Genomic DNA, 27,500 nt, shown 5'->3' with positions numbered 1-27,500 from the left:
TGCCCCGGGCCTCCAGAAGGGGAGAGATGCGCCGCGCACAGCTCAGTCTCCACGCGGCTCTCTTGGCAACATTACGAAGGGGATTAGTGAAAGTCGGGGCATCATTGACTTCTAACACCCAGGATGGTGATGGATGACTGGAGTGGCAGTTCTCTCACTTCGAACAGAACGGTGGGAGAAAGTGAATCAGGGATGTGGTGACGTCGAGGTATAAGAATTAGTCGTGTTTTTATCTGGGCCTAAATCGACTTGCAGGGTCTTTCCCATGAGACGATGGTTTGAAGAACTTGGTTCATGTGTGCGACGGTAGCATGATCGCCACTGTCACAGGGGAAGTAAGGGTGCAGTCATCAGCATAGGTATGTGCCTCTGGGACAAGGCGGAGCAGGTTATTAAAAAAAAAATGCTCCAGGGGAGTGGACAGAGGACACTACCTAACGGAACACTGGCGCCTATCGGGTTTTCCTCCGAGGTGCGATCGTTCACTGCTACTCTAAGGGATCTACCTCTCAGGTAGTCTTGTGGAAGGTGGAGGAGGTCGCCGCGCACTCCCACGCTGTTGAGTTTGGCGGCGAGGCCGTGGTGCCCTGTCAAATGCCCCTGCAATGTCGAGCGCTATGACGAAAGTGTCCTTGCCGTGGACAAAGGCCAAGTGGTGGTCATGTGGAGTAGTAAATCAGCTGCAGATCAGTTTGTGCGAAAACGGAATTGCTTGTTGCTGAGCAGATGCCGAGAGGCAAGGAATGATGTAACTTTGTCAGCTGTGATGGATTCAAATATCTTGCCAAGAACTGAGAAGAGGGAGGTGGGTCTGTAGTCCTTGGGAGCTATTCTCGTGCCTTTTTTGTGAATGACCACCACCCTTGCCTCCTTCCAGAGGGATGGCCACTTTCCAGAGGTTAGACATCTCTGAAAAATACTGGTAAGAGGTGCAGCCAGGTGAGATGCACATTTTTTAAGGACATGGGGGCTGATGTAATCTCAGGGCCCAGGACTTTCTTAGGGTCAACTTTTTTCGCATTTTTGTAGTGGCGGTATGCTGTCATCAGGAGCAAAGCCCTGTTGCTGTTTGAAGGTGCCCAATCAAGACCTACTACCCACAGACTGGCCACTGAGCTTACTTCATAGGTCTACTTGCCATCTTTGCTGAGTCCACCTGGCTCATATTGGAATAGATTTGCCGGTAAAGCCGCTTGTTATCTAGAGTCGGGCGTCTAATGTCGCGCCTCTAAGTACGATTCTTTTCATCAGCAGCCACTCTGCAGTGAAAACCAAACTACGGCTGGTCGCGAGGTTTGACTGTGTTGGAATGACAAGGAACTTTTTGTGTGTGTGTGGTTGAGAAGGGTTTCTGTAAATGCATGAATTTGTTCATCCACATCACCAGTGAGGATAGAGGGACAAGGCGTGTCTGCACTACCCCATAACCAATTGGTGCGTGTCAGTGGAGTACAGATGTCAATCACACACAGGACTGCGAAGTGGTCTGATGAGCCCACGGTACTGAGTTGACGACAGGTTATAAAAGCTTCTGGCAGATTGCTGCTGACAGGGTCGAGGGAAGAGCCAGAAATGTGTGTAGGAAAGTCTACCTTTGCTAATCCAACACTGTCAGTAGCTCTTCAATGGATCTTGCAGTTAGGTGTTGATTCAATATCACCTACAATAACGACTTGATCACAAGAGTGCTGTTGCGGTAGGTCATCCATGTGGCTCTGTGGAAAGTCGGTGGGATCACTTGCCATTGTGGACGATAACAAACACATATCAAGATTGAGCTTTGGTGCTGGGTCCATACCTTGAAGAACATTATCTCTAGGTGATCTGGGAGAGGGACGTCTATTAAGGAGATGAATAGACTAGTGAAAGCATACTGCGACACCATCAGAAGTTCCGCGCTTCCCATCACGTCGATAACACCTTGTGTAATCACATATCTGGCCAAAATTGTCCGGGACAGATTTATTTAGGAAGGTTTCCACACATGCAATAATATCAGAAGTGTGTGAATTCACATGGTTGTGAGTAAGGTTATCTGGTTAACCCTGATATTAGCGGAAATTATGGTAATGTTGTCATTGGCTCCCATTTTTCTAAGGGCCTGGGTGGTTAACGCAAGTCAATTGATAATTTGTTTGTGTGTGGCCGGGGTGAAGCAGGAAAGGCTGTGGTGTACTAGCCGTTTGGCCTGGTACTGTAGCCCAACTATCTCTGTATAGAGGAAGAGGCACAGAAGTAAAAATCCGACAATGTCTGATCAAGTAAGGCGTTTTTTTGCCTGTCGAGATTCTTAAATAATTATTCTTGCCGCTCCTCTATGTGAGTGCGACACTTTTGGACAGTATGCCCAGAGCACAGAAACCCGTTTCTTCTCAAACAGTTGGTATCTGTGTGACCCGTGCGTTTGCACTACGACAGTACTCCCGACTCGTTAACAAGGTGAGGGAGGGGGTGGAACAGAATTACCTTGAGAGTTTCAGTGAGTAGGTGTTTCCTCTGCGTAGCTCATTCCTTTTGAGTTCCTGTTGTCTCGGGTGAACAAATGAAGGGTCGGTCCCAACTGATGGGGATTCAGAAGTCAGGGTCTCAGATATGTGGTTAGGTTTAGATGAGACTTCAGAGGGGATGGACTGAAATATGGGAGGTTTCCCTGATGCCCACCAGGATGCTGTGCTACTGTTAGTATCTGCTCCACTCTTCGTCAATTTTGTGTCCCCTAGCACGCGCGTATGTGAGCACACGCGCTGATTCACCTAATTTTAGGTAAATCGAACCTAGATACGATGAAGTTCCTTGGGCAAGGAACTTCACCTCGATTGCCTACCTAGCCACTGGGTGGCCAAGCCAACCCAAGTCAGTGCTGGTCCCAAGACCGGATAAAATAGAGAGAATGATTACCTAAAAAGGTAACACCGGCACTCTCCGTGGAAAGGAACTGGGGACCCTACCACGTACTCACTCCAATATCATCACAACATGAAAACTACAATTAAATATGCAGTGACCACGGCGGCTCAAACATGAACCTACCGTTATTAAGGCCGTGGTAGCCGAGTGGTTAGAGCATCGGACTCCAGACTGAAACGACGGCAATCTGAGTTCGAGGGTTCGAGTCACCGACCGGCGCGTTGTTCCCTTGGGCAAGGAACTTCACTTCGATTGCCTACCTAGCCACTGGGTGGGCAAGCCAGCCCAAGTGTAAAGATGTTGGTTACAGTGAGGGTTTGCCGGCATAGTTAAGACACCGTTTTAAACGAGATTTGATTTTGAAAAGTTTATTCAATATAATATACAGTTGTACATATTTGAAAAGGCATAGGAACTATGCCTAATTGTTTTATACAGTGGTATCATTTGAAGTACATTATCAAATACATGGAAGTAGTTTACAGAATATTGATAAAAAACAGATCATGCATTTCAAGGAGTACAATTATATGAATATATATAACACGTTTTACAAAAATTATCATGTAAAATATAACTATCTATTACAGGCGAATGAACTGTACTATTTAAGGATGTCTTGAAGTTTACCATTTTCAATGAAATCATTAATGACAGTATATATAGTTTCATGGCCATCCCTGTCTCGATATTCTTCAATTAGCGGGCATAACAGTACATAGTGTTCAAGGGTGTGAGCAGTGATTCAGTGTCCTCAACTCTGTGGGAAATATTACATTCCCAATAATATTTATACCCCAACCGTAACCTAGCAGTAACCACATCCATTTTTCTTGTTACCTTATTAGTTATTCCGTAAATATGTTTCGTTTTTTACATTTCATTATATGTATATATATATATATATATATATATATATATATATATATATATATATATATATATATATATGATATGGTATTGGTCTGCTAATTCCTATTTCTGCGTCACGTTCATTATCAGCCTTCGAAGAAAGTTTTTGCTTTAACATGCTGTGAACATGGCTAGGTGTTACTCCTATATTATACTCAATAATTGCTTGTAGGGCTGATGACTCTGATAAGTTATCAGCCACATCATGGAGCTTGATGTCGATGCGAGATGGTATCCAAAGCAATTTAATGTTAACGCCCTTACGATGAAGTCAATTTAGTCTGTATCTTGCTGTACAAACAAGGCCCGTGGCATCATTTTTAAGTGAGTTTAGTGCATATAATGAAGAAAGGGAGTCCGTTACAATAAGTGTATTAGTTTTTGTTTGATCAGATGCTTTAAGAGCAACGAGTAAAGCAAATAGCTCAGCCTGAAGAATCTATGCCCAGTTGTTGAGTCTGATGCCAACTTTATGAATTTGCCAATTGTTACTGTGTATAACAGCAGCATGGCCTGACATACCCTCCTGGGGTATTACCGAACCATCAGTGTATATCACCTGCTTGATAGAGCAATCTTTCTTAGTTATGAATATGGTTCAAAACGTCATTTTTTGCCTTAATTTATAGGAACACATTATTTTCAATTACATTCTTGGGGGGACATTTGCTTTGATCGTATCAAAGTATCTTATATCCCATGGTGGCACAGAATGTTTGTGTTTAATGCCTTCAGAAAAGTCAGTCAGTCACCATATTTTGATATCTTTGCATGTTTTTTTTTTTTATTATTACCCAAGCAGATTTATGTCTCCCGGTGTGAAGGAATGTTTGTAGAGCTTCTTTCGCCCGATTGTTATTTGGTGATCTTAATAATTTTAAAGCTATCATAGAATTAATTTCGATTATCCCTTGCTGGATACTCGGTACTCCCAGCTCTTTCCTCATATTTACCACCTTTGTTGTTCTTGCACAGCCAAGTATAATTCTTAAGGCTATATTCTGCATGATTTCTAACTTTCTAATCGATCTACTTGATTGAGTGATTAATACTGGAGCAACATAATCTACCAGTGGTCGTATATATGCAGTGTACATTAACCTTACAATTCTAATATTTGCTCCAGACGTGACATTGTTGCCGGCAACCGCCCTCAAGGCAGCCAGTCTACTCCTGCATTTCTGATTTAAGCATTCAACATGTTCTGGCTTATGAGGAACCATAACTCCTAGATATTTATAGGTTTCAACCAGTTCAATACCCATGCCAATTAACTTAAATAACTTGTTTCTGTCTTTACTGCTGTGACTATACAGTTTCGTTTTCTCTGTGGAGATAACTAATCCTAGTTCATTACATACAGAAGACACAACTGTTAATGCTCTCTCCATTTCGTGATAGCTTTTTGTCTGAATGAGAATATCATCTGCATAACTTAATACAAGACCGTTGACCTTCGCCTGATAACGTTTGATAAATGTATTCATCAACACATTGAACAAAAGAGGGCTTAATACTCCGCCTTGTGGTGTACCCAGTATCATGTGTTTCTGTTCGCTTATGTGCCCCTGAAAAGGTACACTTGATTTTCTATTTTGAAAATATCCACTAATCCACCTAAGGAGATATCCTCCTATTCCCATCTTGGCCAGTTCGTGTAAGATATGACAATTGGCAATATCAAATGCTGATTTAAGATCCAGAAATACAGTGAAACTGTTGCCCCCGAGAGTTGAGAAAGGTCGTAATGCAATCTTGGACACTTTCCTGGCAAAAATCCATAAAGATTACTCGATAGTAGGTTTCTAATTCTATACACGAGTCTATTTAATATCATCCTTTCAAAAGTTTTGCGTAAACAACTGGTGAGGGAAATCGGTCCATAATCAGTCAAACTGTTAGGCTTTGGTATTGGAATTAAGATACTCTCTGTCCAAGAGTTTGGCAGTACGCCTTTCTCATAAACCAGATTATATAATGCAAGTATGGGATCACCAGGTACATTTCTCAGCAACCTAATTACATCATAAGCGACACCATCCTTTCCAGGAGCAGTGGATTTTCCTTTTGAAAGAGCGGCATCAAGCTCCAGCTGAGTGAACAGCACATCGCAATCATCACTTTGCTTTATCATCACTTCAATCATATCCCTTCTCTCTGAGTAAGATGCATTCAGACTTGAAATTGATTCTTCACTTAGTGATTCGTGACTCGACACTATGGCATATTTGTCAATAAGTTCATTAGCTTTTGTTTGCGGGTCTGGATGAGCAACTCTAGACGTCTTTTGATTTTTTATTCTATTTATTCCCTCCCATGCTTTTCCTAGTGGTGTTGAATTATTCAGTGAGTTTACAAGAGATCCCATTTTCCTAGTTGTAATACGGAAACCCTATCCCTGACCTTATGGAGAGCTTGCTGGAAAAGCTTCAGCATAGCGGGTGTTCTAGTGTGACTTGTCTTTGATGGTCGTATTGAAAGAGGCAATACTATTAGTATTTTATTGTACGAAATATAATACACACACAAATAATGAGCACAGGCATAACACGTATAAAGATTTGGACTATAACGTTCACTTTTTCACTGTTCATTGCTTTCAGCTTTTATATATATCAGTTACCGCGCACTTCACACAATCTTGACCAGCCTCCATCTCCAAAGTCTCCATCTCGCTGGTTCTTCTTAGATTACTGCCGGTAGTAGAGCTCCTTATCAGTATCAGCCCACATATATGATAATTCTAACTAAATTGTCAGCAGCCGACATGACACTAGCTTGGCCCACAACTCGGGAGTACCACACCTCCGCTTAACAATCGTCACGGCCTCCTCTGCTCGAAAAGACCTTTCACCTTGCCTAGGCCTACCACGACAGCTATCCATACCCCACAGACTACTGTGACGTCATGCCCGCGAACTGTCTACGTTACACTAATTAACGATTTTTCCAGATTAGTAACTGAGATGGTATGACACCACGGCAGTGCTGGTCCAAAATAGAGAGTATGATTACCTAAACGGTAACACCGGCACTCTCCGTGGAAAGGAACTGGGGACCCTACCACGTACTCACTCCAAGAGCATCACATGAAAATTACAATTAAGTATCATGCTGTGACCACGGCCGCTCAAACATGAGCCTATGCCGTTGAAAAAAAGCAAAAGTAGCGATAGTTCTTACATCAATCTCTTCAAGACTTGATCTTGTAGCAGAGATATTGTTTAGAAGGTCCAGTGCAGTGACAACAGTATTCCTCGTCTCAGAGTTTGAGAGGTGATCTCTAAAAAATGTAGGATGCTTTTCTCCCTGGCAAGTTCTACCCTCAGCTTCCGAATAACATCGAGTTCCCTGGACTCTAGTTGGAGCAGGTCCTCGCTGCCATCATTTGATACTGTGGCGGGGTTTACATCTGTGCCCAGTGGAGCGTCTGAGGCAGTATTCTGATAAACCACGGGATTGAGGGATCCCTGAGGCCAAACACTAAGTTCCCACTTCGCGGCAGTCTAACAGTCTTTGAACCAAGACAAGTGTTGTGGGAGATATTAGGACAGTCAGCAAAGAAACAGGTAACAGATGGTCCATTGACGCTAGTCTTTCCACGGACAGCACACAAGCTTTCTGGTTCGTAACCAGGGCGAGGGGGTCGAGCAATTAGGTGATGGCAATTCACGTCAGCTGGTACAGTTACGGCTCACACGGTGTTTGCGAGGCGTTTCTTCCTCTCCCTCCCCCACACACCCTCCCTCTCCCTCTCTCCCCCTCTCCCTCCCCCTCTCCCTCTCCCTCTCCCTCTGGGTTTGGACTTTGCTTGCAAGTTAACCCCTAGGGCTGCAAGAGACTGTGCTCGGTAATCACGCGAGCATAAACCTACACCTAACAGGTGGTTTTAAGGAAGCGTCTTTACCTCAAGTACAAAAGCCTGAGGTTGAGTCATTGACAAATACAACACTGTAGCAAAACTAGTGACCTAGAAGTGTCTTCGTAAATGTAAGAAAATAAACGTTGTGCCAACATCCTCGCCCATCAGCCAACTACAGTAACACTAGAAGAGGCAGTGCGGGGCGTGGTTATTAGCACAAAGCGATAGTTGGGTGCTTTGGAAACGAGGGGAGTGAGGGAGAGAGTGGCTCCGAGGCAAGATATCGCTGTGACAAAGAACAGAAAAAGAATGGGGAGTATTTCTGCAAGTGTTTAGTGCTTTCCTCCACTTATCAGTTATGATAATCTTGGAATACTTATGAGTAAGTGTACGAAGTCTTACTCCTAGACTACTTTTAATAAGGAGGAAAATTGAAGAATTATCAGGAACATAGACAAGCAGTGACAACCGCCTGTTTCTCTTTTTCTCCTTTCTCTCTTTCTCTTTCTCTCTCTCTCTTTCTCTTTCTCTCTTTCTCTTTCTCTCTCTTTTCTCTTTTTCTCTCTATTTCTCTTTTTCTCTATTTCTCTTTCTCTCTATTTCTCTTTCTCTCTATTTCTCTTTCTTCTCTATTTCTCTTTTCTCTCTTTCTCTTTCTCTCTCTATTTCTCTTTCTCTCTCTATTTCTCTTTCTCTCTCTATCTTTCTCTTTCTCTTCTCTTTCTCTTTCTCTCTCTCTTTCTCTTTCTCTCTCTCTTTCTCTTTTCTCTCTCTCTCTTTCTCCTTCTCTTTCTCTTTCTCTCTCTATTTCTTTCTTCTCTTTCTTTCTCTTTTTTCTTTTCTTCTTTCCTCTCTTCTTTCTCTTCTTCTCTATTTCCTTTCTCTCTTATTCTCTTTCTCTCTCTTTTCTTTCTCTCTCTATTTCTCTTTCTCTCTCTATTTCTCTTTCTCTCTCTATTTCTCTTTCTTCTCTTTCTTTTCTCTCTATTTCTCTTCTCTTCTTCTTCTCTATTTCTCTTTCTCTCTCTATTTTCTTCTCTCTATTTCTTTTCCCTCTCTAGCTCTCTTTCTCTCTCTATTTCTATTTCTCTCTCTATTTCTCTTTCTCTCTCTTTTCTTTCTCTCTCTATTTCTCTTTCTCTCTCTTTTCTCTTTCTCTCTCTTTTCTCTTTCTCTCTCTTTTCTCTTTCTCTCTCTTTTCTCTTTCTCTCTCTTTTCTCTTTCTCTCTCTATTTCTCTTTCTCTCTCTTCTTCTCTTTCTCTCTCTCTTTCTCTTTCTCTCTCTCTCCTCCCTCCCTCCTCCTCCTCCCTCCCTCCCTCCCTCCCTCCCTCCCCCCAGACTCTCCTACGCACTGCCTCACCCAACTCTCCCTCCCCAGGCGCGGTGCTACACTACCTCCGCGACGAGAGCGACGTCCTCGTGTGCAAATTCCCACTGGTGTCGCTGAAGAACGTGTACATGTTCCCCGGCATCCCGGCCTACCTGGAGCGCGACTTCCACTACCTGGAGAAGCTCTTCTACAGCCCCGATACCAAGTTCCACGTCAGGGACATCTTCCTGTCGGAGGACGAAAATAATCTGACGGGTAGGGCGGTGCTGTGAGAGATGGGTGGATTGATTGGTATGTAGATGTTTACATAGAGATTGATAAACTAATATATATATATATATATATATATATATATATATATATATATATATATATATATATATATATATATGAGAGAGAGAGAGATTAGACAGACAGATAGGTGAGCAGGTAGATTTATAGAAATATAGGTAGATTGGCTGGTTGATTGATTGATTGAGAGGTATATAGATAAATTTATGGATAGGTAGATAAACAATAGATAGATATAAACAGATAGATAGATATAAACAGATAGATAGATATAAACAGATAGATAGATATAAACAGATAGATAGATATAAACAGATAGATAGATAGATATAAACAGATAGATAGATATAAACAGATAGATAGATAGAAACAGATAGATAGATAGAAACAGATAGATAGATAGAAACAGATAGATAGATAGAAACAGATAGATAATAGAAACAGATAGATAGATAGAAACAGAAGATAGATAGAAACAGATAGATAGATAGAAAAGATAGATAGATAGAACAGATAGATATAGAGAAATAGATAGCTAGATATAGATAAACAGATAGACAGATAGACACAGATAGATAGATAGAAAAAGATAGATAGATAGAAAGAAGATAGATAGTGAAACAGATAGATAGATAGAAAGAGATAGAGATGAAGTAGAAGATGAAGATAGATAGATAAAGAGATGATAGATGAAGATGTATAGAAAGAGATAAGAAGATAGATAGATAAAAGAGATAGATAGATAGAAAGATGATTAGAAAGAGATAGATAGATAGAAAGAGATAGATAGATAAAGAGATAGATAGATAGAAGAGTAGATAGATAGATAAGTAGATAGATAAGATAATAGTAAGAAAGAGATAGATAGATATAAGAAGATAGATAGAAATAGATAGAAAGAGATAGATAGATAGAGATAGATAAGATAGATAGATAGAGAAGAGATAAGATAGATAGATAAGAGATAGATAGAAAAAGAGATAGATAGATATAAAGAGATAGATAGATAGAAAGAGATAGATAGATAGAAAGAGATAGATAGATAGAAAGAGATAGATAGATGATGATAGATAGAAAGATAGATAGATAAGAGAAACAGATAGGATAGATAATAGAAACAGATAGATAATAGAAAAGATAGATAGATGAAACAGATAGATAGATAGAAAAGTATAGAATAGATAGATGAAAGATAGATAGATAGAACAGATAGATAGATAGAAAGAGAGATAAACGATAGATATAGAAACAGATAGATAGATAGAAACAGATAGATAAATAGAAAGAGATAGATAGATAGAAAGAGATAGATAGATAGAAAGAGATAGATAGATAGAAAGAGATAGATAGATAGAAAAGATAGATAGATAGAAAGAGATAGATAGATAGAAAGAGATAGATAGATAGAAAGAGATAGATAGATAGAAAGAGATAGATAGATAGAAACAGATAGATAGATAGAAACAGATAGATAGATAGAAACAGATAGATACAGAGATACATTCATACAAACGTAGATGGTCAAATATAGACAGATATAGATGAATAAGTATATGCATGTACGTATGGCAGCATATATGTACATACATGTGTATTTCTCCTTATTTTCTCCAATTTTATCCTCCTCCTCCCGTGTTCCCAGGGAAGCTGAACGATCTGGTGAGCCACAGCCCGGCGGTGACGGTTGGGTCTTACCCCGAAGTGAACAACAGGTACTACCGCACTCGAGTCTCCCTGCAGAGCGAGTCCGAGTCCGAGCTGCTGGAGGCCGAGGAGTACCTGAGGTCTTCCTTTAGCGACGAGGCGAGTTGCACTTTTTAAATTTGTAAGGTAGACGTAAGACCGGCGTTAGAGCCCGTTTCTCGCACGTGGGACGACTTAGGAGATCGTGGCTTGGGTCGCTTGAGCCGATCTGTCGCGAGGAGATAGGCCGAGGACCTTCGTGGCGTCATGAGGAACTCTGGTGCAAGGTCTTTATAAGTATTTGTATTGACCTTGCCGCAGTGGCTTGAAGCGAAGGGTGGAAACGGTTGTGTGCCCCGTTAGTGTCATCCCCATTTATTGATATATATAGATTGTATGTGTGTGTGTGCGTGTGTATGTATGGAAGAAAATCACACAATGTAAAAACTGGATTTATTGAAAGTGAGACTACAGTTTCGAAATCCACCTGGATTCCATCTTCGGGTCTGAAGAGGAATGAAGGGGGTATAAAAGAGAGAGGAGAAGCAACTTGGTAACCCGGGGCAGGTGGGGACTGATGAATCGAAGCAAAGGGAGTTCACATCAGGTCGGAGGATCGGGCGGACTATGCGCCAGGCGGCCGGCATACGGGAAAAGACAGAGGATGTGGGAAGCGAGGAGACTATCAGCAGGAGAAAAGTCGCTATTCAAGTTGAAATTAGGCAGCAGCTTTATAAGGGAGGATTCCACCAGTCTGCGGGCGTGGACATGAGCTGAAGGAAAGACAATCCGCGCCGCTGGACAGTCCATCTGATGGCAAGAGGGCGTTGTTGTGTCCCCTAGATACAGCTTACTTATGTTGACACAGACGTTTATTGAGACAGACGCCTGTTTCGCCAAAGTACTGCTTATCGCAGGAAGCACAAGGAACAAGGAACAGCATAGCTGCCCACCTTCGAGGTAGCTGGTATGGACCAGGTTGCGACGGAGGGTGTTCACCTAGCGAAAGATCATCCTGCAGTTGAGAGGGTGAAGAGGGCGACGGAGAGAGCAGATCTCAGTGTAGGGCAGGCTGAGGACGGGCAGGTGAGGAGTCTTTTTAGGAGGGGCATCGTGGTAGAAGGTACGCCGTGCCCTGGATAACGCGACGTCGAGAACATGACCAGGGTAGCCCAGTTTGGAGAATGAGCGACACAAGAAGTCGATCTCTCCATCCAGGTACTGGGGGTCACAGATGCGGAGAGCACGGAGGACCAGCAAGGTGGCAACACCTCTCTTTACATGGAGAGGATGGTATGAGAAGTGTATGTACATACCACTATGCATAGGCTTCCTCTATATGGAGAAGTGGTCAGCAGAACGATGGACTAGGGTGTCCAAGAAAGGGAGCGTGTTGTCAACCTCCAATTCCGTCTTGAAACGGATGAAAGGAGAGAGAGTTCAGCTGCTTCAGGAAATCCGAGAACAGGGCAGGGTCATGGGACCGGAGGGCAAAGGCGTCGTCTACATACCTTAACCAGACCGACGAACGAAGGGAGATGGAGAGAAGCTCAGACTCGAAGAATTCCATGAACAGGTTTGCCAAGACTGGAGAGAGGGGAGAGCCCATGGCAACACCGAACGTCTGAGAGTAGAAGCGACCCTCAAAGGAAAAGGAATTAGACTCCACACACAGATGAATCAGCTGGAGGAAGACGGCGGTGGCAGAGGGAGACGAGGATCCTCCGCGGGGAGCCTCCTCAGAAGGAAAGCGAGGACGTCATCAAGCGGGACCTTGGTGAACAGGGAGTCAACATCCAAGCTCATGATCGCCAGTGATACTCCACGGTCCTGAAAGTGGCGGAGGTGAGCAGGAGAGAGTACCAAGAAGGGGAGTGAAAGACTTCGCCAGCCAGGCCGCAACAGGGTGCGTCACAGATCCCCGTGAGATGATGATGGGGCACAGAGGCACGGTCGGCTTATGGGTTTTAGTAAGCCCATAGAAATGAATTCGTCGAGGGTTGATGACCTTGAACCTCTGGTAGAGATTCGCCTCCGGAAAACAGCCCTATATCTCTTTCAGGCGGCGGTGGAAGGTAGCAGCAGTGCGTTCACGGGGTCGTTGGTCAGAGGTGCATAGGTAGAGGTGTCATCCAACAGGCCTTCTGCAGGTAAGAGGCAGTGTCGAGGACCACCACCGAGTTGCCCTTGTCGGAAGGCAAAATGGTGACATCATCCCTGCGCAGGCTTTGAAGGGCCTCACGGTAACGCCTGGGAATGGAAGGGTTAGGATGGAGGAGATTCGAGGGCCGGGATGAAAGCACCACGGGGGAGAGACATCAGGCAGAGTTCCTGTGAGAAGAGATGAAACGGTCAAAGGATGAAATGATGTCGATGGAGGTAAAGGGGTGAGGGCGGAGAGCAAAGGAAAGACCGAAGCCAAGTTGTAGCTGGTGAGGGGTCAAGGACAGGGAAGATAGGTTGGTGATAGCATCGGTGAGGAAGAAGCGGGACCAAGGACTGCAGGCGGTGAGGATGGAGAGTTTCTGGGAGAGAACGGCCATGGGTAGTAGAGAGGGACTGGGAAGAACCATGAGCAACGTCAGATATGAGCTGGAAGATATGTCTGGGGAGCCGCTCCTTCAGGAAGTCCGAACGTACTCATGAACGGTAGAAGGCATGCTCGACATCCCTCCTGCCAGTGCGAATACATTCAAGGAGTTTAGAACGTGCATAGTCCGGAAAGGGAGATCCTTCCTCTGAATGATTCAGTACATTAAAGATCGAGGAAGGGAGCACCTGCTCCTCAAGGCAGTCACGGAGGAATCGAAGTTGGTTCTTCCGTCGGCCCATGGCGATGACAGAATCCTCGTAGGCACGAAAAAGCAGGTACCATATCAGGGAAGGAGGCAAACAGGAACTAGAGAAGATTTCTTTTAACCGTAGGGTCCATGATGAATGGAACAACAATCTTCTGTGCAGATACTATGGAAGAAAAAACGCATAATATAAAAACTAGATTTATTGAAAGTTAGACTACAGTTTCGAAATCCGCAGGTCATCGTTGACTTCGATATCAACAGCATTAGCCATGCAGGGAGAAGGATTTATGACATCATCGCCCTACGAGGGGAACCCCACCTCTCTGGACCCATCGCTAGTGCTGTGAAGGTGGGTGTTTGGTCATGCTGTAAATTCTTGTTCTGGACATTGTGTACGTAACTCATATTGGTCAGATATGTCGAAATTTAGAACATGATTTGGTGATTTTGATTGATAAAGTTTGCTATTATATTCTTGGCATCAGGTTTTGGAAAATGTTTTGGAATTGTTTTTTCAAAAAGCCCAATTTTTCAGAATTTATATGAGATGACCTGGAATAGTCTTATCTTTGAAGCATCATACTACATATACATAGTTAATCATTAAAGGACTGCATTTAAAAGTGAAAACATTTTACACAAATTAGCAAATTTGATGTCTCATTTCAGCTTTTTCAAACTATTTTAATTTCTCTTGATTTTACAAACATGTTAATATAACATAAACGTATTAATTTGTTGAATTTCGTTTTTCTAAGTCTATTAAGGTAGATATTCCCTTAAGACCAATTGTTTTAAATAATTGACGCTTTATATGTTCAAATGTAGATTCTAGAAGAATGTCTGGATCGGTATTCCACTGACGAGATCTGCATAAGCTTCAATGGAGGCAAGGACTGCACAGTCATCTTGCATCTATTGCATGGAGTACTGCTTCACAGGTAAGAATGAATTACTGAGTATGTGATTAAAAGACGTTACATGGGCCTAGTTATTGCAAAAATGATTTTTATAGAAAATTTAATATTGTCTACCTTCATAATCAGATTTTTTGAGGTTTGTCATATGCACCCCAGCAACACCATCTAGACAGTGAAAGAATAAGATATTATAAGACTCCAGTTTTTCATGCGCCAGCAGCCAAGGCAGTCGTGTTATTTATAATGTAATTTAATAGAAATTTCAGTGGCATACTTCAAAAAAGGAAAAATAAAAAAACTTTTTTGCTCCCCTTCCTTTTGTTTAAAAAAATACATCCATTCATATCTAATTTACTTAGAAAGCTGTTCTATTCTGGACAATTTTTTCACTGTTCATGGCTTCCAATGTTATTTAACAGGAAACTACCAGCATATCTTTATTTTTCAATGATTATTGTTCTCATTTCTTTTCTGGAAAAATTATTTCACTTGTTCATAGCTCATTTTTCTTAGAAAACACTGCTACACAATTCTGTTCAAGACAATTTTCCCACTATGATTATTATTTATTGTGAACTGATTCTTTTTTGTGTTGTCTATTCATCTCTCCTTTCATTTCAATTTGCTTTATATTTCATAAACAATGTATCCTTAAAAAAATAAGCAATTACATTTTTCCCTCATGGATTGCACTTTGAAATGGTTTTCAAACAAAAGAAATTAACAATCAGCAAAGGAGGGTATGCAAAAATGTTGAAATGGTTACCTATTGGTAGACAGGACACCATTTACTTATTAACTTGTTCTGCTATGCTATGGAGAAATTATTTAAGTATATGATGACTCCTACACAAATACAGTAACCTAAATATATTTTTTTTTCTACCTGATGGGGAACTCATGACAAGTTTGAAACGTCACATTTTCAACTTGTTTCTACTATGACAACGTTTTCATATGTTTGATGCTGAAGTAGTGTTGTTCCACAGATACCCAGAAAACACCCCATCTATCCAGGCAGTCTATATCACCTGCAGCACGCCTTTTGATGAAGTGGAAGTCTTTATTGATCAGATGGTCAAAAGGTGAGTGTACAGTTGAAACTAATTCTCTGACTGCTGTTGGGAATGGCAAGTACTACTATACCATGCCCACTGAGTTTAGTTTATTAATTGTATTTACACACAGATGACTCTGCAAGTGCTTAATCACCTAATTACTGGTCCTACTTCTCACTAGTTTACCATTTTCCTTTATTATTTTTATTGCCATTAGTATTATTACAAACAGAATTATAATTATGCCAACAACAGTAATAACACCATGGAAATTCATAGCATTATATAAAAAAAAAAAAAAATAGAAACTCAAGAAAGGGAAAATCTGGTGAGGTCATGTTAGTGACTAATTGACTCCTATGGATACACATTTCACAAAAGCAAACCCACAGTAGACATTCATTTTCCTGTTGCCATTGGGTCAAGGAATTTCAGCAGGGACGTTGTCATCTTATTGTCGTAGTCTGAGAATTTTTTCAGGGGAAAATCCTCATGTCAGGGAGGCAAGGTAAATCAGGTTGTAACACATTAAAGCTATCTATTTCTGGATTATAGTATTTAATATGTTATTGTAAGTCATGCTACCACTCATAGTAATGTGCTTTTAGCTCATGTATAATCTTCATACAGCTAGATGATAAAGCTATATACATTCCAAATTGTCCATAGATAGCCTTTCTTTGTTGTAGTTTATATGGTTGTTTGCAAATAGCAGCAGTATCAATCTGTCCATTGAATTTTCAGTTAAAACCAACTGCATTCTATGTACAGGACTTTTTTAACCTAGTGCTGCTAGGAAAAAGTACCGTTTACTTCAATTTTCCTTTGTGAAAATGTCTGTACATAAATGGCTCCACAAGTGGTCAGCCACCAAGGAGTCAATTAGTACAAATTGTGACCTCACTTGATTTCAGGTTGTTTTCAGCAAAAAAAAATTGTTTACTAATGCTATCAATATTGATGTTATTTTTAATCATAGACATTATAGTTATTATAATGTCATTAATATTACTAATAGTAATATAAGACAAAAGAGAATATTTCCAAAAGTCAATGAAATGTGTAAACAGGTGAGATAGTTTATAATAGTAATTGACTCCTTTGTATCTAATTATTTGTGGAGCCACCAGTGTGACTTGTAGAGCCACCTTTGTGTAAAGACAATTAACAAACTAAACTCAGTGAGCATGGCATGTGAGCAGTACTGAGTTAAAGATATCATCACGGTTTGTTTCTGCTCTTCAGGTATAATGTAACACTATGGAGGATAGAAGGACCTATCAAGAAAGGCCTTGAGGAACTGACAAAGAAAGAACCAAAAGTGAAAGCAATTTTGATGGGTACCCGATGGACAGATCCCTACTCCAAAACACTCCAGCCATTCCAGGTAAATCTCTCATTTTTTATGATTTGGAGAATGTGTTGTAAAAACATTGCTGTTTTTACCGAACACTACACAGTAATAGGAAACATGGTATTTGTTACCGAGAGCAATGCACCCTCCAGATACAAAGTCCTAAAACCAGGATATCATGTGAACCCAAAATCCAGACCTAACCTTTCCTACTTTTATTCCCTAGACAGGGGGGCAAACCCCCCTGTAACCCCTCCTTTATTAGCACTTTGTGCCTAGTTAAACAAAAACAAACAAAACACAACACATTAAGAACTGTGGTTGTGTGAGAGAGTTGTTGACTTAGTCTGAGTGGTGATATGCAGCAGATATTTTTGTCATTTTGCTGAAAATATGAGGCCGCTGCATCTATAACTGTGTTACTTGTTACTCTTATTTCTTATGCTCTATAAGATGGCAGTGTCCATTTCCCTCTATCTCTGTGCATAGCTCTCGGTAACATTAACCAGAAACTTTAATGAACCTGAGAATCTTTTTTTTTTTTTAATGATGGCCTCATATATGAAGGTGAAAGAAGTTTCAACTAAAATTGAAAAATATTGTTCAAGACACTTGAAATGTTATTTTATGGTTAATGTACAAAGTATGTGTCAATACACAATAAAATGAAACTTTAATGAACATTGAGTACCTTAGTCTTTATAAAATGAGTGTAAATATTTTTTTCTTGATCATTATGAGGGGCTCATATATAACAATAAAAAAAAGCAACAAAAATTGATGCTATTGTTTAGACATTCAACAAGAAATATTTAGTGGCTAGTTAATGGGTATTTGTTACCGAGAGTAGTTCACCCTCCAGAGATGCAAACCCAAAATCCAAACCTAACCTTTCCTACCTTCTATTTATTCCCAAGACAAGGGGAGCAGACCCCCCCCCCTCTCCCCTGTGTTGTTTATTACTCTGATGGCAGTGTCCATTTCCCTCTTAGTGCATTGCTCTTGGTAGCATTAACCAGTTAATGTACTAAGTATGTGTTAATTTTCTTTCCCTCTTTTTCTTTTTTCTTTTACTTTAACATGCAATTTATAAATGTATCTAGAGAAGTTTTTGTACTTTTTTTCCCCCCCCTCTCTGTTGGAACCTTTATTGACCGAAAAACTAAACCTTTTTTTTGGTCCCGCAGATGACTGATGAAGGCTGGCCTCAGTTCATGCGTGTTTCTCCTATTCTGGATTGGAATTACCAGACAGTGTGGACTTTCCTGAGAACACTGTCTGTCCAGTACTGCACCCTTTATGATCATGGGTAAATCATTCAAGAAGAAAATTTTAACCATATAATGTTAAAATTGTCAGTTGTCTATTTGAGCCTCTGTTAGTTTTTGCATTCAAAAATGCATTTCAGATTTAATTTCTATTTTCATGAAATATAAATAAAATTGATGCAAATTGTGATTCAAGTTTGTCTCAGATAATATACCAGTCAGCAAAATTATTTACAGTAATATATCAGTTGTATATATGTGTTCTGCAAATTATCAATTATTCGCAGGTACACTTCACTTGGAGGGATACACAACACGATCAAGAACCCACACCTGAAGTACAGTGGAGAAGATAAGAAGGAACACCATTATCCTGCTTACTTCCTGAAAGACATGGCTTTAGAACGTGCTGGCAGGACATAGTATAAAGTGCGCTGTTTAAGCATCTATATAAATAAATAGCCACAACCAGAGCCATGGATGTAAAAGTACAGGCTTCCTTATTGTAAATAAAACCAAGGACTAGAAAACATACAAATATGTTGACTTCTTTGCTGTATTGCTTCTTCAGGTAATACAGTTCTTCCCTTTGTTGTTTTATATGCAATTTGTTCAACATGAATCCAGCACAGGTTTCTTTTTATACGCATCCAGGGCTTTCTTTGATTATAATAATAATAATGAAGATTATTGTTTTAAAAATTTGTGAAGTTGAGTGATGTAGAAATGTTAGTAAGCATTGACTGACGGGAAAGAGTCAGGCAAAAAAAGAGAAAAGAAAAAAATGAAAAAGAAAGGTAGCAAAAGAGAGAGGGAAAAAATATTTAAAGATAAATAGATAGAATGAAAGTAGTAAGATATTAAGATAAAAGGAGTATGCTTGTTTGCATATTGGTGTAGGTTGGGTTTATTTATACTGTAAATATCGTAAGTCCTTCAAATTTGGTCAGTTATATGATAAATAAATAAAGGAAATTGATCAATATGGAGGTATTTCTTTTAAATGATATATTTACTTATTTTCATCTACCCTTAAATGCATAAACTTTTATAGGTCTCATAGCAAGATTCTTTCTATGAATTATATTATTTGTTAATGACCTTAGCAGAAATTTACTGTACACAATTGCAGTAACAATTTATTTATTTTTTTTTTTTTTTCCCATTCCATGTAAAGATTAATATTAAACTTTCTTGAAATGTTAATTGAATCCTTATCAGTACTTTACAGAAAATACAATCATATAGAATCATGTGTATTGTACCAATAGAATTTTTACAGATTATAAGGTACTTTTAGAGTTGTGATTATTTAAGTAATTGTGGAATTTACTTTCATTAAATTTCTCACGGTTGCAAGTCTTTGATGTTACTTCTGTATATTTTGTGTTTGGGGATTTTCTTTTCATTTGGGCACAGGAGTCAGTTGTGTTGATTAGTAAGGAACAAAAATATATATAAATATCTGAAATATAATGTATACAACTTGTATCCTAAGGAATCCTTGCCACTTACTCAACATATTTGAATGGGTGCTGTTCACTAATTATTCGTTCAGAAAAAATGTATTACATTCTACCTTCATAAGTCTTTAGGAAGTGAAGACTTTCTGAATACCATTGTACCTGTTTTGTCATATATTCAACAGGAAAAAATGTCTTATTATATGACATGCAAATCAAACTAATTTAAATGCAAGCATTCAAATAGCTTTACATGAACACTTAATTCCATGCTTGTAGATATTCTTGACATTACAACTACAGTGATTCATTTCATTATCTGCTGTCTTGTGAAACTGTGGCTCCACTTGGATGTTAAACATAATGACTTAATTTTGTGGTTAGTTAATTTAGAATGAATTGTTACTTCATACAAGGGGAATATGTGAAAAATCCTCTAATTTAAAAAAATTGTTGACTATTACTTGGGAGTACTATATGGAATATTTGCTTTTCTTTTTAAATATGCAAAGTGAGGAAACTTTAAGCAAAATAGACCATGGTAAAGAGATTCATAGAGGATTAGCTAGACAGCCCACCGATATATAATTTAACAAGCTGAGGTACCTTACGAAGGGCCTATCCAAAGGAAATACATGTTTACCATATTTAAATAGGAAGCTGCGGTCACAGGAGTGTGGAATAAGCGGAGTCCAATAAAATTGCAAGAATTTATTGCAGTCACTTCTTTATCCCCTAGAATGTTTCAGAAATAAGGGAAAGATTGATGGACTAATAAATCACTGGTTAGATAACAAGGTATGCAAATAAATGTTCCATTTTTAGGTTTCTGTAGTACATTTACATTTTGGTTTACATTTGTGCATTTCAGGTGATTATTATTTTGGCACACATTACATACTATTCAGTAAGCAGGATGAAAGTGAAAAGGAATCAGAAAGGTACAAGGAGGAAGGGACATTTTATAAAGGATATCTTAAAAATTATTGAAGACTTATAAACAAAGGCATGTTCTAGGGAGACAAGTGTACAACCCTTGAAGTTTGGGGAATGAGATACCAACCTGAAGGTCATGATTTAATAGGAAGTCTAAGAAACTACTCATATTTACATCTTTCAGGAGGATTTCTTGTTGAGATTGAGGTACCTTGCTCTGAATTGTTGTCAGAACAAGTGCTTTTTTCCCCCCCCCCCACTGATTTTCAACATTTTAGACAGGATAATAAAAATTTATTACAAAATTTTGGATTTATTTTCCATTTTTGAAATTTGTGGTCAATATGACCAAGAACACAAGTCCATTATTTATGTGTAGTCCTTCCACTACATGTCATTCCACATCACCGTGGCACCCTCGGCTTCAACCATTTTGTCTTTCTATCCCTTCCGTCTAGTGACTGCCAATTTTCCATCACACTAGCAACAGTCTATGACACTCAAGTGTTTATTTAAATATTTTCCTTCATATGCAATTTCCTCATTACAGTTTCTGATACCAAGACAACTCATAGCTGCTGCTGATGGAAGAGAAAGAAAGAAAGATAGAAAAAAAAAAAGAAAAAAGAAAAAAGGAAAAATAAATCTGCCCTGGAACTGATATACTGTATATATAAAATGAAGTGATAAAAAAAACGATATGCGTTACTTCATATCCACTAAATGCCTTCTCTGTTTAGCAAAGTTGTGTGATCTGCAAAATCAAACCTTGGACTGGCATCCATTATAGTATTTTGTTGGAAAAAAAATTCATGTACATTATCCTGCATACACTAATGAGTTTGAATGAAGATTTAAATACCACATAAGTATGATCAAATTCATTAACACTTAATAAGAAAAAAAAAAAAAAAAAAAAAGCAGTGACATTTTCTGCCCTTAAGTTGGTTCTTGCCTTTTCATCTCGCCTCTCCAAATATCCAGTAATTTCTTCTGGATAGATGAATGTAATGTTCAACTGCATTTTCTTTCCTTTTTGTTAAGAACATCTATCCCTTTGCTTGCTTAGTTCTCAGACAAGATAGTACTTGCTTTCAACAGCATAATTCTTGTTCACTACTAGATTGCATTTTGAAAGTATTTCAAGAAATCACACTTTCATTTATTCAATATTTGTCACAAGTTTTTGGTCACTGACAAAATGTATAGCTATATATATGTTTAAGAAGTCAAAGATTCAGCTCCCCCTTCTTCCTTTTTAGGCTTTTTCACACTGTCCGCCTGTGCTTCCTCATTGGTCTGAGAGCGTGAAGCTGCAACACGCCACTCCAGGGAAGTGTATAGCAGGTCCACATCCTTGGGACTTCCCTGGGAAGGATAAACATAAACTATTATTCCATTCATAAATAACTAGAGCATAAAGCAATACCATGAAAAATAAGTTTAACATCAACATAACAAGCACTATCAAAACAATTGGTGGCTTACCATTGCAAGGAATATTTTTGGTTGACCATCTGCATCTAGTGCCGTGAACCTGACACTTTTGCTGCTCGCTCTTTCTACAGACATATCTGACCAAACCTGTGATGAGATGGATATAAGAGCATAACTCATATGTAATTTCAAATAACGAAAATATACTCTCTCCAAATCAGTATGTTTCACAATATTCAGATTCAAAAGACTGCTTACTGTTCAATTAATTACCTTAGTGTTTAACATGACTGTAAGTGTTCCTTGTGTTCGAATGACTAAACGGGAATGTATTTCTTGTCCAGCATCCCAGTCATTTAACCGAAGAATGCCACGACCTCGCTCTTGCCAAGATCCACTAACCCATGCATAAAGCTTGCAGTTCATCTGTTCAGACAAATTGAAATCAAGATAAAAAAAATTTTAAGTATTTTTACTATGCATCTGTATCTTCAATTTATTTATTTTTTTATTTTTTCCTTTCCTAATGATGCAGAACCCCTACAAAAATAATTTTCTCTGCAGAGGGATTAACATAAATGATATTGCTAAATGCTACTGTTTCATTCATACACAACCTTATTGAGATACCCACCTGCAATACATTTGACTCGCTTTCCTCCCCAGTGATGACCTCAACCTGGTCAAACTTGCGTTTCTGACTATTCTCCTTTTCCGTCAATTCCCTAGATGATTCTGCCAGCGACTGCCTGCTGTTCCACAAACTATCTTCTCTTGGCTGAAAGGCAGGCTATGAAATCAGTAATAAAATCTATCTTCAAAGCCTGAATTCATTACCTGACTGAAACTTATAGCAAGGTGTGCATATACTTTTTCCAATCAAAATCATAGCAAAGACACCTATCAAATTCACTGGCGACAAACTAAGTGTACAAACATACCAGCGATATTTCAGAGGCTGCATCAGAAAAAAGATTCCCAGTAGTCATCCTCCCATTTGTTGCAGCTGATTCGGGTACCTGTAAAAAGAGGGAAAAAACGTAAAAAAAAAAAATAGATATAGATGGCTATCCTCCTGATATTCATTATACAATTCCTTCTTGAATAGCAAAAATAATCCCACAAGTAAGAATCCCTCACAGAAAACCAATCAAAATAGAAAATCAAAGAAAAAGGACAAACTTACACGTGATATTTCAGAAGCGGCATCTGAAAAGAGGTTTCCTGTCTGGTTCTCCCCATTGGTGGTGGCAGCCGAGTCTGAGGAGGATGTGACTGAACTGTCTCCTGCCTGAAGAGAGAACATGCTTTCTGAAAACTCGCACAAAAACCTTCACAATTTGAAGGTAAAATGGATAATGAGGAATGATACTGATGCTTAGCAGTAAGTTGGTAATGAGTGACCATGATGGTGATCAGAATGCCGTGGAGAAGAACAAAGGGGGAAAAGGAAAATCAGAGAATGCTAGGGATAAGAAAGCAACAACAAAAAATTAGCAGGAAATGAGAGAGAGGAAAAGAAAGGTAGGATACAAGACAACTGTCAAGATAGAATTGGTAAGGACACTAAAATAGAATTAACTACAGAAAGGAAGAAATCAGTATTTGGAAAAAAAAAATAATAAAAAAAAAATAAATAAATACAAAACTAAGCTGCAACACAAGCTTAGTATTATTCTCTGAACCTCCATTCCTTTGTTTCACTTAAGGTATTTTTGTAAACTCACAATCACCTGACAACCTTTTCTTTTATTTTTGTCAAACCAGTTATTGCTGATATATCAACTTTTTCTGAACAAAAAAAATCTAACTAAAACCTTTAGTATTATCATTCAAACAGCCTCAAATTATGCGTAGTTTACATACACACAACCAGCTGAAAAGAAGAATGCACTGGAATGAGGACTCAAGACTATTCTAAACCAAGTCAAGTCTCCTAAGAAGCCTCAAAGGTGCACAAGAGAGAAGACCCATCTCATTCTACAGAAACGGGAGACTACTGCCCACGCACAGACTGGGCTCCTAGACAGCAGAGAGTAAGGGAAGGGAATGGAGAGAAAGGAGGGGATGCCAGGTATTACACTCGTTATGATACTCAAGCAAAATAAACAATGGCGAAGACAAGGGATCAATGAGTGACCAACTCACACCATCTGTCAGTGCTAATCATACCTCAATCTGAGTTATCATTCCCCACATTAGCTTTACAAAACATACTATAAATAGTAATACATATAAAACTACACTGCCTACATCATGACATGGGACAAATACATAAATAAATAAATATATATATGTAGATATAAAACATAGTAAGGATTGAATTAAATTTCACCCTTGTGAAGAGAGATCATCAATATACCAGGAATAAAACTCACCACCACTTTAGACTGCAGATTCTGCCCAAAGATGAAGCTATTCCTTGATATGCTTGGACTGAGGGAACTGTGGGGAGAAGACCAAAAATTATTTCTATTGCTATCTACAGCTACCTATTTTACAATATCATGATCTAACTAACAATATGTATACTCCCTAGAAATATCCTATAAACCTGACACAATAGTTTAAGTAATACCCTAAGCATGATTCATTTTTGATGGGCCTAAAATCTATTTACATTTTTTCCTGAACATTACATGGAAGATTATTGGTACCGGAGTCCTCTGACTGGGTTACATGGTTTCAGAGCAAAACTGTGCTCACCATTTTCTGCAGAGTGGAAGGTTTCTGTATCTAACACTTACATTCCTTGGTGTACATATTACATATTAAACAAAATGGCTTTCCATAATCATCTTGATTACACACTGCACTGCTGAATGGCACCAGGTTCTCCCAACTCCCTACTACTCCTCTTCAGAGGATTTTTTTTTTTAATCCAGTCAGTAGCATCTGAATCAGGGGTTTGCTGACCAAGAATTCTTCTTAAAATGACAAGACAAGCTCTCAAGAAATAACATTCCAAATCATTTGCAGTCATATACATACTACCTTGTAAATTACACGAAATACATACATGTGCAGCATTATTAAATACTATACACACATATATATGTATTATAACACAAATACCTCACTCCAGGCATTTTGTGTTATGACTGAAGCAGTGTGAACAGCTCTGAACTGCAGAGTGCAATTCACACTACCCACAGGTTCCAATACACAGACTCAGACCTGGTTCCTTAACAACATCCAGTTCCTTAGCTTCCCATATAGGTTACATTGCATTTACATTCCCGACTTCAAAACATAACCAGCAATGTGAAGTGCAATGGCCTTTATATTCTCCTAATTTCTTGACCTATTAGTTCAGCATGTAAAATAATGTTAATGTTCATTAACAATCATTTCTAGTTGTATTAATAAAATAACTGATCCCCTATATGAAACATGAAACTCATTGTCTCATATAAGTATTTCTCTTATTATTAGAGATTCTTTTTTTTTTTTTTTTTTTTTATCAACATTCAATATGCATTTATACAGCTTTTTAAAAATGCTATACCTGCATGATAATAAGGGATAAAATTCAAGATGCTCTCAAATTATAGATCCTTGTTGTGTACATATATTTTCCCTTCCTTTTCAGATAGTGTGCCTAGGTCTGGCCAGAGAGTTACATGAGGCCTATGTAACCCCAGTTTAATCAGCTGGCAACTGCTAATTTCTAGCTTCAGAATCTTTAGAGCTGACAAAGCATTTCATATGTGGTTGTGACTAGCTGTAAAAATATGGTGGTAGTATGAATCTCAATTTTTACTAACCCCCCATACATTAAGACTTGTAGTATCTGGATATAAGACTCCTATGTGTGAAAAAATGGTTAAAAAATTGTTCTAAGCAATAACTTCTGTCTCTGATTACTTATACAAAACCGTTTCTCATTTCAAGTGATCATAACAAACTTAATTCAAAAACTGTGAAGTAAACCATGAATGTTATAACAATATCATTTTTAAAATAAATAAATTAAATATATATATATATATATATATATATATATATATATATATATATATATATATATATATATATATATATTTCTATTGTACCAGGAAGAGCTGCTTCAAAATTTTCTGTTTTCTGCTTTTCTATAAATATAAATCAAAGACAAAGTTACCAATGCCTTTGAATGCTCTGTTTACACTCACATCATAGGTTACAATAGCAATGTTGTTACTAAGGTAACAATACATGTCTTGCTTTGTGAAGGAAGATGAAGTATTTTGCTAAATAATACAAAACCTTGAATAAGAAAACAAAGAGAGAATCTTGATCATATAAGAGAATTCTTGCCATTTCTTGTCAACAAAATCCCTGCTTAAATGCTATAATACTCACATTTACATAGAATTTCATTGAACAGACATTTTTTAACAAACTAAAACAAGTGACATATAATCTTTATTACAAAAAATATAAATAACACTACAGCATGCAATAGCATTCCCACATCCACCCAACCATACGAAAAGACACCCACACATACATACACTTCCCAGTTACCTATCTTTTCTTACTCTCTCAACTCACTCTCTGTAATGGAAACATTGTAGACAATCTACAAACAACACAAGATATTTTTCTAGGAAGCCTCCGAGGGGCCAATGGATATGGATTAACCACCAAGTAATTTGATGTCATTACATTTGGGGAAAATCAGTGTATGAAAAAGAAAGTGAACAAAGAAAAATGAAAGAAAAATGTAATGGACAGAAAGTGTACAAAGAGTGATAATCTTTTTTAGATGTGCTATCGATTATAGCACATATTATGATATTGTATACCATACAGAAAATAGATATACAAGACTACCAGTCTGTAAATCAATGATAGTGTGCAAGATGGGTGCAAATAAATGAACAACTCCTGAATACCTTGAGAGCAGCTGGATCTGAACAATTTTCTAGATACTCAAATCAACACTTACCTATCACTGCCTTCTCCATTCCTAGCGAGAGGAACGAACAGGGATCTTGAATTACTGGTGTTGCTACTGCTGTTTGTATTGCTCGTGCCACTGCTGCTATCAGAATTATTAGTGCAAGTGTGAGACAAAGAGGCTGATGGGCTTGACTTTTCCTCCATGGGCGTATCTCTCGCCCTAGACTGTTCGACTTGCGGGCTTCTTGAGGCCCCAGAGGTTGAGGAGGAGACATCCTGACTGCCACTCAGAGAGGGGGTGGGCTCTTCGCTGCTTCCTTCTTCTAGCCCAGCGGCAGAATCGGCCTTATCATCAGAATCAGCCCCAGCTGGAAAGTCAGTGGTTTTAAG

At 38.8% G+C, this 27,500-nt stretch overlaps 2 protein-coding genes across 15 annotated transcripts in view; one reads left to right on the top strand and one right to left on the bottom strand.

The window, feature by feature from the left end:
- Positions 1–20,565, top strand: part of LOC119575273 (FAD synthase-like) — a 27,492-nt gene extending 6,927 nt beyond the window's left edge. For 5 of the 11 annotated variants that reach the window (XM_037922799.1, XM_037922797.1, XM_037922800.1 and 2 more), the window contains 8 exons: positions 9,061–9,267; positions 10,946–11,106; positions 14,023–14,136; positions 14,616–14,728; positions 15,697–15,792; positions 17,011–17,152; positions 18,307–18,428; positions 18,675–19,372. In XM_037922799.1, coding sequence (XP_037778727.1) covers positions 9,061–9,267; positions 10,946–11,106; positions 14,023–14,136; positions 14,616–14,728; positions 15,697–15,792; positions 17,011–17,152; positions 18,307–18,428; positions 18,675–18,810 — 1,091 coding nt within the window. In that variant the 3' untranslated portion in view covers positions 18,811–19,372. Of the gene's footprint in view, positions 1–9,060; positions 9,268–10,945; positions 11,107–14,022; positions 14,137–14,615; positions 14,729–15,696; positions 15,793–17,010; positions 17,153–18,306; positions 18,429–18,674 lie in introns of all 11 variants that reach the window. The other 6 variants (XM_037922794.1, XM_037922801.1, XM_037922802.1 and 3 more) reach the window with 3 other exon arrangements.
- Positions 20,566–21,083: 518 nt separating this feature from the next.
- Positions 21,084–27,500, bottom strand: part of LOC119575269 (ran-binding protein 3-like) — a 50,522-nt gene continuing 44,105 nt past the window's right edge. For 2 of the 4 annotated variants that reach the window (XM_037922785.1, XM_037922783.1), the window contains 8 exons: positions 27,157–27,478; positions 24,602–24,668; positions 23,410–23,514; positions 23,165–23,242; positions 22,858–23,013; positions 22,497–22,649; positions 22,275–22,370; positions 21,084–22,154 (listed from right to left, as the gene is read on the bottom strand). In XM_037922785.1, the coding sequence (XP_037778713.1) occupies positions 22,008–22,154; positions 22,275–22,370; positions 22,497–22,649; positions 22,858–23,013; positions 23,165–23,242; positions 23,410–23,514; positions 24,602–24,668; positions 27,157–27,478 (1,124 nt within the window). In that variant the 3' untranslated portion in view covers positions 21,084–22,007. The remainder of the gene's footprint in view (positions 22,155–22,274; positions 22,371–22,496; positions 22,650–22,857; positions 23,014–23,164; positions 23,243–23,409; positions 23,515–24,601; positions 24,669–27,156; positions 27,479–27,500) is intronic. The other 2 variants (XM_037922786.1, XM_037922784.1) reach the window with 1 other exon arrangement.

This window comes from Penaeus monodon, chromosome 7 (genome assembly GCF_015228065.2).
Source record: "Penaeus monodon isolate SGIC_2016 chromosome 7, NSTDA_Pmon_1, whole genome shotgun sequence".
In the NCBI taxonomy this organism is placed as follows: Eukaryota; Metazoa; Arthropoda; class Malacostraca; order Decapoda; family Penaeidae; genus Penaeus; species Penaeus monodon.
The sequence above is the reverse complement of the archived record's forward strand: the minus strand, read 5'-3'. Positions and strand labels throughout refer to the sequence as shown.